Source organism: Macaca nemestrina, chromosome 5 (assembly GCF_043159975.1).
Source record: "Macaca nemestrina isolate mMacNem1 chromosome 5, mMacNem.hap1, whole genome shotgun sequence".
Classification (NCBI taxonomy): domain Eukaryota; kingdom Metazoa; phylum Chordata; class Mammalia; order Primates; family Cercopithecidae; genus Macaca; species Macaca nemestrina.
The window spans coordinates 116,248,844-116,266,259 of NC_092129.1; the positions used below are offsets into that span (position 1 = coordinate 116,248,844).

A 17,416-nucleotide genomic window follows, 5' to 3' on the forward strand; every position below is an offset into this window, starting at 1 on the left:
ATCCTAATACATATTTCTTTTTTAATAGTACGATAGGTGGTATTTTGTACAATATAGAAATTTTTGTTTTCCCACTCTCACAGATTGGTTATTCCCAACTAACAAGTTCAGAACATACTTTCTGGGATATCCAGAACAAACTCTGTTCAAATAAAGGAATATCATATAGGTAGTTTTTTCTTGCTTAGTTTATATTTGTGTTATGGATGTATGATATACAAAAATGTTATAATTTTATTTCTTGATTCCACACCTCTGCTCTTTGTTTGATTTCATACCTCGGTCAACAGATAATAAACTTTCTGCATTTATTCCTCTATGCCTGTGAGTAAGCACCTTTTTTTTTTTCTAAAAGTGGGGAGAAATAAGTCTCGAAGATTAAGAAGAATATAGTAAACTGAAGTCAATGCAGATTGTTAGAAATTTAACCTCCTGACATGCTGTGCCCAGTCATTTTTAAAATAAGAGTTATCAGTAGCAATAGGAAATAGGGATTCTTTTTTTCTTTTTTTTACTTCCTACTCCTGTTTGTTCCTACCCATATGCAACCTAAGGGATACCCAGCCCTTTACCTTAATCTCTTGATTATCTTCTTGTTATTGATATGGGCTAGATAATAAAGTGAACATTTATTTATTCTACCTTTTCCCAGTCTAAGATCATAGAGCAGATCCTAGGATGCTAGCTATCTCTATTATTTCTACAGTTCCTCTTCACCTGTGGGTTGAAAAACAAATAGTTTTGAAACTACTTTCATTGTGTCTGTTGGATAGAATCTTGAAAGATATATTAATAGAAAAATACTAATAAAAAAGTAATCACTTCCAATTCCACAGTGAGACATTTACTGTTTATTCTAATATATTTCTTTTCTTAAATAATTGCATATATTTACATTCTGCTTTACTGATTTAATACAGATGTCCTTAACCTTTTTTGTGGATTGTTTTGATCGTCTAAAACCTATGGTCCATTCTCAAAATATTATATACTTATTTTTTGTTTTTTCCCAGCTTTATTAATGTATAATAAAGTATTTTAAGTGCAGAAAACATACGGGATTACAAGGGAAATTTTACTGAATGCAGTAATACAACTATTAAAACAAATTTGCAATGAAGTAAATGCATAGGTATTTAATTCTTCACTCCCCTCTGTGCATAGTACAGATTTTATTTATTTATTGTTTTGGAGAAAAATAATTTGAGTTTCAAACTATCTAATTTAACGTTTTATCTTTAAAGCTATTAAAACAATTATTTTCTCTTTTGTAGTGCCTTTGTTCCATTGAATGTTCCCAATAACAAAAATTCTACAGAGTGGGAAAAAGTGAAGTTCCTATTTGAAGAACTTGGAAGCAGTCGTAAGTGTCGTTTTTTTTTTTAAAAAAATAGTAATTTATATTTCCTGATACTTCGAACTTTTGAGAAGCAGTCTATTTGTATTTTGTTAAGAATTTAACCTCAGCTGGGTGTGGTGGCTCGTGCCTGTAATCCCAGCACTTTGGGAGGCTGAGGGGTTGGGGGTGGATCACAAGGTTAGGAGTTTGAGACCAGCTTGGCCAATGTGGCCAAACCCCGTCTCTACTAAAAATACAAAAATTAGCTGGGTGCAGTGGCAGGTGCCTGTAATCCCAGCTGCTCGGGAGGCTGAGGCAGGAGAATCTCTTGAACCCAGGAGGTGGAGGTTGCAGTGAGCTGAGATTGCGCCATTGCATTCCAGCCTGGGGGACTGAGCAAGGCAGTGCGAGGCTTTGTCTCAAAAAAAAAAATTTAACTCCAGTTTTTCTAACTCGTTGTTTTGAACCTAATGCTAGACAAATTAGAAGTATTGCGTTCTTAAGGTTTGCTTTTAGCCTTCTAGCTATTACGTAGCTATTTTCTTGACCTCTTCATAAAATTACCATGTTGAAAGAAAATTTAATCTTTTCTTCAAAGTATTTTAGCAGTGAGGCTCTTATAATTTCTAATTCACTTAGGATAATATAAAATAATATGCTAAAGAAATATACTGGGTATATTGGGTTTCATTTTTAATTTTTAATTAGTAAGAGAGAACCTTTATGTTTTTGTTTGAGATTAAATCATCTTTTATATAAAATATAAATTACAGAGGTTTTATATGAATTAAATACTGTTTTAGAAATTTACCTCATCAAAATATTTTGGCATGGCTTTTCTAGAAGTTTTCCTTAACTTACTCTGTGTGACCTAGGTTTTTACAGAAAAAAAAAAAAGGCTCATGGGTTAGATTAAGAAAGTTGCTTAATCATTGAAAAAATAACTTTGGCGTTAGAAAGTGATGTTAAAATACTGTGTATCATATTAAAAATTCCTTGTGCATTTGAACATAGCAACCTTATTTTTAAAGATACCTAGTGTACTTATTTCTATTAATATTATGCAGAAAAATTGCTTTTTTGACTATTCTAATAGGTACTGTACATTCTTTGAGCAGCACTTCTTTCTTTTTACCCAGGTACAATACTAAACAATGATTAAATTAAGTCTTGCAGTCTGCTGTATGAGTTCTTAATTTTCTTGATTTCCACTTAAGATCTCATGTTGTACATTGTGATTCATTAATATCTTACTGATACCAGCAAGAATAAGGGTAGCAGGCCTGGCATCTACTAATACTGAATCGTCAGATTTATATACCTTGATTCTATCGCTGATAAATTAATGGCTTCTTTTCTTGGAGTTAACTCCTTTAGATATCTTGAGTAACTACTCTTCTATCCTAAACATTATTTCATAAGTTATACTTTGAGTATTAGTATAACTTGAATTGGTGATTAGATAGGTAGCATTATTCTGTTTTTTTGTAATTCCATTCTCTTTAGTCTTTATTTTTTTTTTGTCTCCAATGTTAAATACCATATTCTAGTATACATGTTACTTATCACTCTAGATCAGCTATGTAAGTCCAAAACAGTTACCCAACTATTCTTAAATTTTAGTCCTTTTGTCTCTCATCCTGCCTCCTTGCATTGCATTTTTCAGGCATCAAGGGTATAAACCTTTTTATTGATTGATTGATTGATTGATTGAGATGGAGTCTTGCTCTGTCACCCAGGCTAGAGTACAGTGACGTGATCTTGGCTCACTACAACCTCTACCTCCCTGTTTCAAGTGGTTCTTCTGCCTCAACCTCCTGAGTAGCCGCCACCATGCTCAGCTAATTTTTGTATTTTTAGTAGAGATGGGGTTTCACCATATTGGCCAGGCTTGTCTCGAACTCCTGACCTTGTAATCCGCCCACCTTGGCCTCCCAAAGTTCTGGCATTACAGACATGAGTCACTGCACCTGGCCTATATAACCTTTTTTAAGAAAATGCTTTATTTGTAGTAAAATGCATAGATCTCATGATACGTGTATACAGTCACTGTAACCGATTGCAGTTAAGGTATAGAACACATCCATCACTCCAGCAATTTTTTTGCAGTATGCCATTCAGTTAATATCATCTCCCAGGAGTGGCACCATTGTTATAATTTCTGCCACTGTATATTAGTTATATTAGTTTTGCTTTTTTTGAATATTGTAAGTGGAATTCTGATTCCATTTATTAATGATTCTTTTTTGTGTATGCCTGGCATTTTTCATGAAATAATGTTTTAAAATTCATTTGTATTAGTAGTTCCTTTTTATTGCAGCAGAGTAATGCATTTTGTGACTATACTACAACTTGTTTACAATAGGATTTATTATATCATAAAGATGTATATGCCCAGATCAAAGACCCCCTAACATGTAAAGAGAATGCATCTTCAAGTATCTTCAGCACATGTTTTTATTCATCTTTTATCCAAATGGGAATAATTAATAATGATCAATTTTGAGTTATTTGGTTCAGATGATTTGGACTATTAGTAATATTAACATTTTGATTGGCCAAATATGTCAACATGTCTATTTTATCATTTCTAAGGCACATAATTTTTCAGATTTTTACATCTCTGTTTGGGAGATATATTTTACAAGTGATAGTACCTTAAAATTATTATCAGCCAGATTTCAGACCCTCCTAGTTGTATGAACACGTTCTGTTGATACTTCTGATATGATCAATAAAGTAACAGCATCAAAATGTCTTTGATTTGATAAAAAGTAGTTTTAAAAAATTAAGGCTTAAAAATTTGCCTTGCATGATTGTGAATTTGTTAATAATATGCTCTATGTGTTATACAAAACTGAGACATGAGTTTTAAGATGATAGATCATTATAATTTTATTAGTACTCATAAAAGATTAGTGTTAATACATTAAATTAATCGAAACCTTGTATTTGGTTCCACAGGACTTGCATTTAAACTCGATCAATACAGGCCTAATAGGACCTGTTTTAAAACTGGAAAAAGTATTGCTCCTACCTAAGAATATTCAAATTTGCATAGTGTTTTATTACATAATTTGATATATTTATGTGAAAGTATCATTCCTGCCCCTCACTCTTTGACCTTCCTTTAGATAATTTCCTAAATCCAACTAGTTAGCATAGTATTTTTTGTGTGTGTGTGTGTGTGTGTGTGTGTGTGTGTGTGTGTGTGTGTGTATTTTTGAATCTATTTTCTAGGTGTGTTTGCTTTTATTTTTCTGCCAAGTGGGCAAGCTTCTCCTTTCAAGTTAAAAAGTGAAATAAACTCTTTAATTAAGATTTTAGTTTTTGACTGTCTATTAAGAACTGATTTGAAAATTAAGAACAAAGAAACTGAAAGTCTCAAGACTGAGTGAGGGGAGAAGGAAGAAAGAGTCAAGGTCAGTAGCTTTCCTATGAAATGTTATTTCTCAGGGTCTGCCATTAAGAAAGGCCATGTGATCTTTTTAATCACCTTTTGAACATCTGGTATTTTACTGATCTCTTTTTGGGCCCAATAATTAGCCAGTAATTTTCCTCTTAATTTTAAGAGGTGAAGGAAAGAAAATCTCAGCTAGTCTGAAAGATTTTTTACAAATCAATTTTTAAAAAGTCCTTTAGAAACTCTTTTCTCCACTTGGAGTTAGCACTTCAAGAATACGGTAATACATAGTGGTTTTTATTTTTTCAAAATATGTAAGCCGCTCAGCTTTCTATGTTGATTTGCCAAATATAAGTATTTGAGTAGTGTATATGTACATTTTTAACAGTTTTTCTTTCTTCACAGATGGTTTAGCTGCATTGTCATTTTCTATCAGTTCTCTGACCTTGATCGGAATGTTGGCAGCTATAACTTACACAGTAAGTGAAATGGGGATAATTGAGTTAAAATTGCCTTATAAAGCAATTTTTTTACCTTAGTAATTTATTAAACTTTATTGTTTTCCTTTATAATATTTTGATTCTTTTTCAATTTTTCTTCAGTTTTCTTTACTTAAGGGTAAAATTTTAACTACTTAGTCATCATCATTTTAGCTGTATTTGTGCAATGTAATAATCAAGTTTTATAACTTACAAACCTTGAAGGTGATTATATACTGTTATAATCTATGCTTATAAATCCATATATTAGATTTATAATATCTGATATGCTTATAAATCTATATGCCTATAGATTTATAAGCATATTAATACATTTATAATATAAGCATGTATAATATAAGCATATTAATAGATTTATAAGCATGCTTATAAATCTATATGCATCTATAAGCATATAGATTTATAAGCATATTAATAGATTTATAAGCATATTAGAACTCTGAACCATAGACCATATCTATTACTGATTTTGCAGATTTACTCTACTTGGGAATATAGGGCTTTTAAAATCAGATATTTTATATAACTTGACACTTCTCTTGTATATGAAATCTATTCTTATACTCTCGACTTTTTTTCCCTTCAGTCTTCCTGGAAGTGGTAAGGTGTGAATTATAAATGACTGACCAAGTTGTATACAGACTTCTCTTTGAGTCTTTTGCTCACATTATAGATAAAAAGCTAGTAATAAATGCTTCTTTATTACCTATCTTGAGAGTTTTATAAACAGCATTAATATTATCTGGAACCTTTCAGGTTAATGAAGTTTATGTGGAAGCACTCTTAATTCTTGCAAAGATGAAAATTCTGGTTACAAAGGAAACTTTTTTGGGTATTTTCTTAAGATGTCTTCCTGTAGACATAAAGGAAATGGCTGTTACTGTAAGAACGGAATCTAGTTTTGTCGCATGATCATTCACGTGCCGTAATGTATAATAAAAGAACCCCAAAAGACGTACATTTCAGTGTCTTACAGGTGCTTATTTGGGTACTCAGTTTTATTATTCATTGACATTTTTGTGTTTTTATGTGATACCACGTAAGGAATTTGCTGTGTAATATCAGTGGGTGATATTCTTCTGTCTCACAGAATGTACAGTATAGTAGTTATCTTTTAAGAAGTAGTCACAAGTTAATAACAAATTAGGAATTAGACCTGGATTCTAATTGCTATTATTCTGTGACTGATCTGTTACGCTAATCTTGGGTTTGTCCTTTAACCTTTCTGGATCAGTGTCTTCCCTATTAAATGGAAATAGAAAATGTTCCACAGGGATTTTTGAAGGTCAGATGATACTATTTGTAAAAGTGCTTTGAAACCTATAGAGAAATGAGGATATAGCAATCAAACATTAGTCAGGAGAAAAAAAATAGAAATTCAATATGTAATGTCAATGTCAAGAACTATGAAGGGCCAAGATATTTACCCTACTTGTAACCTGCCAGTTTTATGAATGGCAACTGAAGATGTAAGACTTCTACTCATAGCAATAGCAGTAGCCATAGGATCAGCGTTTTTTTGTATTGGTTTCCCGAGTCCCAGTTCCCCTAGGGCAATGGGGAGAGAACTAGATGAGACCTGCACATAATTGAGTGCATTGTAGAAGAGGAACCCTGAGCTTAGGGAAACTGAATCTTTTATAATGGATGGTAAGCATGCCTGTCCTTTGCTGCAGGGAAAGATATTTTGTGTATCTGCCAAGACTATTTGCTATACAAAGATCTTTGAAAAGATAGTACAGAAAAAAAAAAAAGTGGTGGGTCGGGTGGGGGGGCGGTCAGTTAGCTCCTGGCTTGCAAAATATGCAGAAATGAAAGATGCACAGAGACATGTCTCCCAGTGGTCAGTTGGTAGATACTATGAGGAAAAATAAGGCAGCATAAGGAGATAGACAGTAGTAGAGGCTGAGACTACTGTAAAGATCAGGAATAGTTTCTAACATCTGAACAGAGACCTGAATGAAGTGAAAGTAAGTCATGACAGAAGAGTAAGGGTGAGGATCCTGAGGTGGGCATGTACATGCTATATTCAGATACTAGCAAGGAGGCAAAGCTATTGTGGCTGGAATTCAGTTGACAAGGGGGAGTAGTAAAAGTTTCATTGAGAGGTAACAAGAGGCCATGTCATGTGAGCTTTATAGTCCGCAGTTAGGGTTTTGAATTTTATGCTGATTGAGAATAGAAACCACTGTAAGTTTTTAAATGGAAAAGTTCATGGGCTCTGACAAACATTTTAACAGTACTACTCTGGTGGCTCTGAATTAAATAAGCTATGAGGGTAGCAAGTGGGAGTGGAGAAAGTAAGTTGTTATTAAAACTATTTCAAAGAGAGCTTCTTTGTAGGAATGATATTATTGGAAAGAAATATTTTAAACTATTTTATATTTAACTGGAAACTTTGAAAATTATTTAAATCAATTGAACCAACATAATATTCATACTGAATTAGTTAAGCTATCCTTAAAAGAGCTTCACTTTTCTAGAATACAGCAGGTCCTCAATAACATTTTTTTTTTTCATGTTTTCTTACAATGTTGATGTGAAAAAAGATGAGTTTCTGGCTAGGGCCACCGTGTGGAGTTTGCACGTTGTTTCCATGTCCGCGTAGGTTTTCTCTGGGTACTCTGGTTTCCTCCCACATTCCCAAGATGTGCACATTAGATGAATTGGTATGTCTGAAATTGTACCAGTAGGAGTTAGTGTAGGTATGTGTGAGTGTACCCTGCAGTTGGAATGGCATCCTGTCCAGTGTTGGTTCCTGCCTTGCAACCTGAACTGGTGGGATAGGCTCCAGCCACCCATGACCCTGAACTAAGAATAAGTGGGTTGAAAAATGAATGAATAAATGAATGCAAATTATTGTATAATAAAAATTCAAAAAGTATACTACATACAAGTGCATAACAATAATTGTAATACAAAAACGTTCAGCTAGCCCAACATTGTTGTTTGTTTTTGTTTTTGAACTGTGTGGTGGTAGGAGGTGCTCTTTATAATTTTCACTTTGCAAACATTTATTCCTTAATTTAACCCACTATGACCACAACCATCGTCACTCACTGATTCACCAAGTTGAGTATTTTGTTTTTATTGATCTTTCCTAAATGTATGTAGAGCTTACATTTATTTCAGTATTTAATATTAGATACTTTATTTATTTAGAAGTTTATTTAGAATCTTTATTTAGAAGTTTGATGATGTTCTTGTGACCAGAAATATGCCATAGGAAGTTAGCTCTTGTTTACATCAATTAGTCTGTAGTAAAATTGGTTTTGTTGCCAGGCGCAGTGACTCATGCCTGTAATTCCAGCACTTTGGGAGGCCGAGTTGGGCGGGTCACATGAGGTCAGGAGTTTGAGACCAGCCTGGCTAACATGGTGAAACCCCATCTCTACTAAAAATACAAAAATTAGCTGGGCTTAGTGGTGGGCTCCTGTAATCCCAGCTACTCAGGAGACCGAGGCAGGAGAATCGCTTGAACTTGGAAGGCAGAGGTTACAGTGAGCCGAGATTGCGCCATTTCACTCCAGCCTGGGCGACAAGAGCGAGACTCCGTCTCACACACACACACACAAAATTGGTTGGTTATACATCATTTCACTTAAAGTCACAGTTTCCAAGAATCCATTGATGACATTATGTGATACTTTATAGAGGGCTGGGCTGAAAGATATTGATAAAACAACCAGAGGACCTTATAATGATGGGATTGAGGGTGGGAACCAGGAACACATAAAAGAGTTTGCTAAATAGGTAGAGAGGGGCCACTTAAGGCCTAAGGCCAAGGGAGAGATTCCAGTGTAACAGCCTGCTAAGATCCAGCTTCCCAGCAGTTATTTGTTTTCTTTAAGCAGCATAAACAATAAAATTAAAATAATTGGTGTGGAGAGGCTGAAATGTGGATCCATGGGTCTCCTGACCTACTTTCCCATCTAAATTTCTTCATCTTTATAGTGGTATAATATTTAAGTAATAAAGTAGTGAGGATTTAATTAAATAATCCACCAAGTCTTGGAATCTACTGGCCACTTAATAAATAGTCACTATTAGCTTAAACAGTTGAATATTCACAGTTTCATATGGTTCAAACTATAGTTCCCACCTCTTTCCTCTCTCACTGAAAATAAACCAAATGCAAAAAGCAGTTGTATTATGATCAGTGAGAGTGTTCCTTATTCAAAGGTAAGTCAAAAGGCCTTGGTAATTGAATGGTGGTTAGTTGGGGTTGGGGAAGTGTGGATAGAGAGATAATATCTTTTGAATAGCACTACAAGTACTCAAAGCTCAGGCTTTGCTACCAAGCCATGATTTGACCAATTTTAATACCTATGATATATAGAGGGAGGGGAAGAGGAAGGTAGATGATGCTCTGTTCAAGAGGGGCATCATGGTGTGTATAGCTGAGCTCCATTCGTGGGTGTGAGTTTGTTGAAAATCTATTACCTGATCCCAAGCTTCCCCATCTGTAAAAATGAGCCAATAATACCTACTGGAATTTTAGTAAAAATTCAGTGAAAACCAACAATTTATAGATATGTGGTTTTATTGTAGATAGATGGTTAAATAGTGTAATTATCATACTTGCTTGTAGTTGGGATACAAAGTTTTCTCCTAACTTACCTTGGAAAAGCTTGAGAACTGGGCATTTCTTGTGACAGCTTAAAAGAGGGTATAGAAAATATTCATGAGGAGTAGAAGACGTTTAATCTTAATTATTAAGTACCCAGAGTGGGAAATTAATACTTGAGTACTTTGACCCTACATATATGAAATGTAAAAATCGTGTTTCTTACAGAATTTGTAACTGAATTTTGTTTTGTATTGAGGCTAGAGAAGTTCTTTTATTTTATGTGTCAGTCAAGTGTGAATTTCTTAGTTATGTATTATTGTTTATTTTTGAAACTAGTTGATTATTTAAATTTTACTGATTCTGACTACTGTACCCTGTATTAATGAATGCCAAATAATTAGGCAGTGAGCTTTAGGAGAAGAAGGTCAAACAGCATATTTGCCTGTTATTTTAAGCTTACATTGAAAGGGAATTGATACTTACTAAATTTAAAAAAGTAAAACTTGTAGGCATGGATATATATGTAGATATTCTAATTTTTTGGTGCCACCAAGTGGGGAGATGGTGAATAATGATGTCTTCAGCAAAATGTATCATATAGACCAGTGAAGTGCCTATAGAAGCAGTGACTGCTAAATTGTTCACTATATACCTTTATCCGTAAAACTTTAAATATGTCCACCAGGATATTTATGATTATAAATGCATATTTACATATTATTATGCTAACTTCTGTACATTTAATGTAAAATATAAACTGATAGGTTAAAGAAAATTAAAGTGATAAAGATTCAAATATAGAAATAAAACATTTAATACTTTCTTCTTATACCCATCAAATGTTGGTTTGCCTCCATGTCTTAGTTCAGGTCAGCACAACAGATGTACCGTAGACTGGGTGACTCAAACAACAAACTTTTATTTCTCGCGATTCTAGAGACTGGGAAGTACAACATCAAGGTGTCTGGTGTCTGGTGAGGTCCCTCTTCCTTGATTTGCAGTTGGCTGTCTTCTCATTCTACGCTCATGTGATAAAGAGCAGGGAGAGAAAGGAAGCAAGCTCTATTGTGACCCTTCTTATAAGGGCATTAATCTTATTTATAAGGGATCCACTCTCATGACTCAATTAACTCTGGAAAACTCCACCTACAAATATCACACTGGGGATTAGATTTCAACATACAAATTTTAGGGGAAAACAAACATTCAGTTCATGTTACAACACCTTATGAACCACAACAGTGGTTCTCAATAATATTTTGAGAAAGAAATTCCCTTTAAAAGTCAAATTTCTCAGCCTATGTGACAGCACATTTCACTGAATGTATGCTACCGATTGTAAGGTGCACCATTACTTTATGTATCACTATAAGGAAAAATCTGACAATTTTTTCTTAATCATTTATAATCTTTGTTTTATATTTAGTGAGTGAGATTTCTTCGATTTATCTGCATCCATAACAAGGAAAATATGAAATGAAAGGCATTCCTAAAACTTTATATTTGGAGTGTGAGAATTCTAAATCACTTTTTGAATTGGTTATTGATGTTCATGTTTTACTATATGGCACAGATGCTTTTTGACTTACAGTGGGGTTACATTCTGTTAAATCCATCATAAGTTGAAAATATTGTAAGTTTAAAAATGCACTTAATACACCTAAACTAATGAACATCATAGCTTAGTTTAGCCTATCTGAACACAATATCTTGGTTTAGCCTATCTTAAACATGCTCAGAACACTTACATTAGCCTACAGTTGCACAAAATTATCTAACACCAAGCCTGTTTTACAATAAAATATCAAATGTTTTCTTATGTAAATTATTGACTACTGTACTGAAAGTAAAAAAGAATGGTCTTACACCATCACAAAGTATGAAAATCCTAAGTTGAACCATTGTGACATGGGAACCAACTGTATTGTCTTTTATTTTTATTGATACATAATAGGTATACACATTTTCCAAGTACATGTGATAGTCTGAGACTTTCATATAATGTATGATGATCAGATCAGGGTAATTGGAATATCCATCACCTTAAACATTTATCTTTTCTTTATGCTGGGAATATCTGAATTATTTTCTTCTGGCTATTTGGAAATATACAATACATTATTGTTGACTGTAGTCACCCTACTGATCTATCGAACACTAGGTCTTATTTTGTCTATTTAACTGTACCCACGAATCAAGCCTCTCTTCATCTCCCCTCCGTACTCCCTACCCTTACCGGCCTCTCCTCTCTTAGTCGTTAATTTTAGTCACTATGTTAGGTGAAATAAGCTGGGCTCAGAAAAACAAGTTTCACATGTTTTCACTCATACACAGAAGCTAAAAAAGTGTATTGTCTTTTGTGCTATCAAGAGAATTGATGTGCAGCTTTTTTTGTGTGTTCTAGTCTTATCTCTGGGATTTTCTTTGAAACCACCAACACACCTATCCTGTAAATTTAAGATGTTTTGTTGTTGTTTCTTGTTTTGCCATATAGAAGAAGGGAGTCCTTTTGCATATACCTAAGCAGAAAAATGCAAAATAACTTCTGTTTTGGATATCTCCCTTTCCTAAGCTTATGAAGCACTTGACTGTTGCTTTGTAAGAAAATACAGAATTATGCTCATTGTTCTAATGAATATTTTTTCTTTACTATTGATGTTTCTTCATTCTTTCTCCTTACTTACACATTAACTTTTTGTTTTAATGTCAAATCATATTATCTTTTCAGACATAAGTGCCAATTAAACTCAATAATTGTACCCAGAATGCTTGTAATTCAACTGAAGTGACTGTAATGTAACTTGCTGTGACCAAATTTGTGAATGTGCATGTAACAACAACTATGTCATGGCTTCTGCCTGGCCTTCAATAATATGATGCATTCAATTTTTAGATGCATCCAAATTTCACTGATATTAAATGTAAGAAAATATATACATCTTAGACTCAGTGAAAACTTGAAAGGAAAGTCTTGAGTACCTGTATTGTTTCATTAATCATAATAGCATGTACATCTTTGAATAATAGATTTCACAAATATGTGGAAGACATTTATTAAGTCTACAGGTAGTATTCAGCATTGACCATTTACTGTAATCTAAGGCCTGCAGAGTTGGAAACCATCATTCCAGATAAAGAAGAGAGAGATGTAAAGAAAAGTGCCATTCTAAACTGAGCTGTGAAAGAAGGTATTAGGAATGTAGTTTGTATATATTATTTTAAAACATTTTAGTTTTCAAATAGAGTTGGTGATTTATTCTTGGAAGTCAAAGTAAACAAATTTGGTGACAATTATGGCCAACCTATTAATAGAAACATTTTAAACTATACAATCTCTTTAGTTTTCTGATTTTTTTTTTCTGGAAATTCACTAGAGGGCAGTAGTAAGTAATAAAAGTTTTGTGTTTCTGAAAAGTACAGCCTTTTTGTACATTAAAAAAAAAGTCTGAAGTGAAGTTCAAAAGATTGTTGTTTAAAGACCTTAAAAGTTATAATATTTTATATAAGGTCTATGTCAAGCTTATCATAATCTAAATATTATAGTTAAATTCCTGATAATTATTGAAAATGCAATCCAAAAACAAGCTAAAAGCTTGGTGACCAAACGATGACACCTTTCTTCTACTTGTTGTCTTTGGACAATTAAACATTTAAAAATAGTGTTTGTTCTGGTCTTATGTTACCACAAGTTGTTACCAGAAACTTTTTTATTTTACAAAATATTTTATATTAAGCTGTTTAGAAATTCAGTTCAGCTCTTCTAGTAAGTATATCAATTCCATTTAAGGAAATAACTTTGTGTGAATTAAGAGCTTTCTCTTCCTAAAAACTTATTGGTTAATTATTATCTTCTTGGAGAAATTATTTTATTAATTTAATAAATTTTTGGTTTTGAAACAAAGGTAGGAGGAAAAAGAATTGGGACCTAGTCATTATATACCAAATAGTCTACTGTAGTTGTTACTAGTCTGGCCTAGAAATCTGTTCAGCCAAGTTTGGCAGATCTAGTGATAAAACAAATGTGCAGATGAATAATGTTAAAATACCTATGCGTTATAATTGAGTTATAAGCAAGGGACATTTACAAGTCATGGAAGGTTTCTCAGACATATTGTAATTACGCCGAGACCTGAAGGGCATTAACAGTTGTTAATGAAATAAGATGAGAAGGTGGGTGTTCTAGATGATGGCACTACATGGAATAAAATGTGTCTGTTGGACACAGCCTAAAGTAACATAAAAATTGTGGTGTTTTAAGAACAATGAACAATTCAGAAGCATGAGATAAAGTTAACAAGTTGGTAAGCATCAGGTCATGAAGTGCTTTATATGCAAAATTACATTAATTAGAGTCTATTCCCAATACCAACTAGTAATTGTACCTTTCATAAAAAAATAGCAAAACAACTTTTTAAAACAATTTTATATGTTCATATACATATAGAGGTTAGGAACAAGTAGAATTGCTCTGGTTAAAGTAGCAGCAGATTCCTGCATGGCTAGCCGCCTTATCTTCTGTAGTGGCCCTAGTGGCACCTTTACAGATTCCTAGGAACTCATACCAGAATGCTTTGAAAAATACATTTATTAGTCCTGTAGAATCTTAAAGGATATTAATTAGAGGAATGACATATACTGATTTGGGTATTAGAGTGAGATCACTTTAGAAACAATGTAGAAGATGGATTTGTAGAAGGTGAAACCAGCAGACCAGTTTAGGATAATTCAGAAGGCCTTGTGTTTGACAGTAGACTGTAAATAAGGCCATGTTGTTAATAGTGACTAAACCAAAAGATTCCTTGGGAAACAGTATTGAGCACTGCATTTAGTACATTCAGGGAACCTAATCCATCCAACACAGAATAACAAGCATTGAGGTCAAATAGGCCTAGACTGGAGATGGTTGAGAGGACAGGGAAACATACCTGCATATAAACTGGGTTTAGCAAAATATTGCCATGGCATTTTGTTGTAAAAAGCAACATTCTATTGGATTATTAAAATAATATGAATGATACGGTTTGACTGTCTGTCCCTACCCAAATTTCATGTTGAATTGTGATCCCAAGTGTTGGAGGTGTGGCCTGGTAGGAAGTGATTGGATCATGGGGGTAGTGTCTAATGGCTCAGCACCATCCTCGTAGTACTGTCTCATGATAGAGTTCTCACCAGATCTGGGTGTTTAAAAATCTGTAGCACCTCCCACTTCACTCTGTTCTTCCTGCTCCAGCAACATATAACTTGCTGGCTTCCCCTTTGCCTTCTGCGATGATTGTAAGTTTCCTGAGGCTTCTCTAACCATGCTTCCTGTATAGTTGGTGGAATCGTGAGCCAATTAAACCTCTTTTCTTTGTAAATTATCCTGTCTCAGGTAGTTCTTTATAGCATTGTGAGAACGGACTAATACAATAAGTAATGAGAATTGATAAATAATCATATAATGCTATATATTAATCAGAGTCTTATTCTTACTTTTTATCAATAATGTTTAAAGAATATGGAAGTACTAGAATAACCAAATCAAATAGGTTAAAATAATAATAAGGACAGGAAAATCCTATAAGGAAATGCTAAAGGAACTGTCAGGTACTTTGGTTCCCATAGGCTTTATTCTTCATATTTTTCAATGTTTTGAGGATGTATAATTTAATATAAAAAATATAAATGAGATTCTTTTAATTTTTAAAAATATATTTAGAGGGTACAAGTGCAGATTTCTGACATGCATATATTGCATTGTGGTGAAGTCTAGGCTTTTAGTGTGGCCATCACCTAAATTGTGAATGTTGTACCCAGTAGGTCAGTAGGTAACTTTTCAACCTTACTATATACATTTTAAACCCAATTATATATTTTTCCTTTTATATTTTACCAAAGTATATATTTTGGAAGTGTACATTTGATAAGAATTGAGGTAATTAGAGGAAATTACTCTACCCTAATCTGAAAATCCAAAATCTGAAAGCTTTCAAAATTTGAAACTTTGAACTCCAAAGAAATGTTCCTTGGAACTGTTTTTAAAATTATTTTTAATTTTCGTGGGTACGTAGTAGGTGTATCAATGGAGTACATATTTTGATGTAGGCATGCAATGCATAATAATCACATCATGGCAAATTCGGTATCTATTCCCTCAAGCATTTATACTTGGTGTTACAAACAGTCCAATTATATTCTTTTAGTTATTTAATTTAATCATTTAATTTTGAGACAGAGTCTCACTCTGTTACCAGGCTGGAGTGCAGTGGTGTGATATCAACTCACTGCAGCCTCCACTACCTGGGTTCAAGCAATTCCCTCTCCTGCCTTAGCCTCCTGAGTAGCCGGGACAACAAGTGCCCACCCCCACGCCCAGCTAATTTTTTGCATTTTTTATTAGAGATGGGATTTCACCATGTTGACCAGGCTGTTCTCAAACTCCTAACCTCAAGTGATCCACCCGCCTCGGCCTCCCAAAGTGTTGGGATTACAGGTGTGAGCCACCGTGCCCTGCCAGTTATTTAAAAATGTACAGTGAAATTATTGACTATAGTTCCTCTGTTGTGCTTTCAAATACTAAGTCTTACTCATTCTTTTTTTCTTTTTTTTTGGTACCTAGTAACCATCCTTACCTGCCTGCCACTGCCCCACTACCCTTCCCAGCCTCTGGTAACCATCCTTCAATTCTCTGTGTCCACGAGTTTAATTGTTGATTTTTAGATCCTATAAATAAGTCAGAACGTATGATGTTTGTCTTTCTGTGCCTAGGTTATTTCACTTAGCATAATGACCTCCAGCTCTATCCATGTTGTTGCAAATGACAGAATCTTACTCTTTTTTATGGCTGAATAGTACTCCATTGTATATATGTACCACATTTTCTTTATCCATTCATCTGTTGATGGACACTTAGGTTGTTTCCAAATCTTGGCTGTTGTGAACACTGCTGCAACAAACGTGGGAGTGCAGATATCTCTTTGATATATAGATCTCCTTTCTTTTGAGTATGTGCCAAATAGTGGGATTGCTAGATCATATAGTAGCCCTATTTTTAGTTTTTTGAGGAACCTCCAAACAATTCTCCATAGTGGTTGTGTTAATTTACACTCCCACCAACAGTGTACAAGGGTTCCCTTTTCTGCACATCCTCACCAGCATTTGTTGTTGTCTGACTTTTAGATAAAAGCTCTTTTAACCAGGGTGAGATGATAATCTCAGTTTTGATTTGCATTTCTCTGATGGTCAGTGATGTTGAGCACCTTTTCATATGTCTGTTTGCCATTTGTATGTCTATTTTAAGACATGTTTATACAAATCTTTTGCCCACTTTTTAATAGGATTATTAGGCTTTTTTTCTATAGAGTTGTTTGAGTTCCTTATATATTTTGGTTATTAATCACTTGTCATTTGGTAGTTTGCAAATATTTTCTCCCATTCTATACCATGTCTCCTAATTGTGTTGATTGTTCCCTTTACTGTGCAGAAGCTTTTTAGCTTGATGTAATCCCATTTGTCATTTTCTGCTTGGTTGCCTGTGCTTCTAGGGTATACTCAAGAAGCTTTGTCCAGACCAGTGTCCTGGAGAGTTTCTCCAATGTTTTCTTGAAGTTGTTTCATAGTATGAG

At 33.9% G+C, this 17,416-nt stretch overlaps 1 protein-coding gene across 3 annotated transcripts in view; it reads left to right on the forward strand.

Moving 5' to 3' along the window:
- Positions 1-17,416, forward strand: part of LOC105479557 (LMBR1 domain containing 1) — a 164,472-nt gene that overhangs the window by 88,517 nt on the left and 58,539 nt on the right. For all 3 annotated transcript variants that reach the window (XM_071096910.1, XM_071096907.1, XM_071096908.1), the window contains exons 6-7: positions 1,275-1,363; positions 5,148-5,221. In XM_071096910.1, the coding sequence (XP_070953011.1) occupies positions 1,275-1,363; positions 5,148-5,221 (163 nt within the window). The remainder of the gene's footprint in view (positions 1-1,274; positions 1,364-5,147; positions 5,222-17,416) is intronic.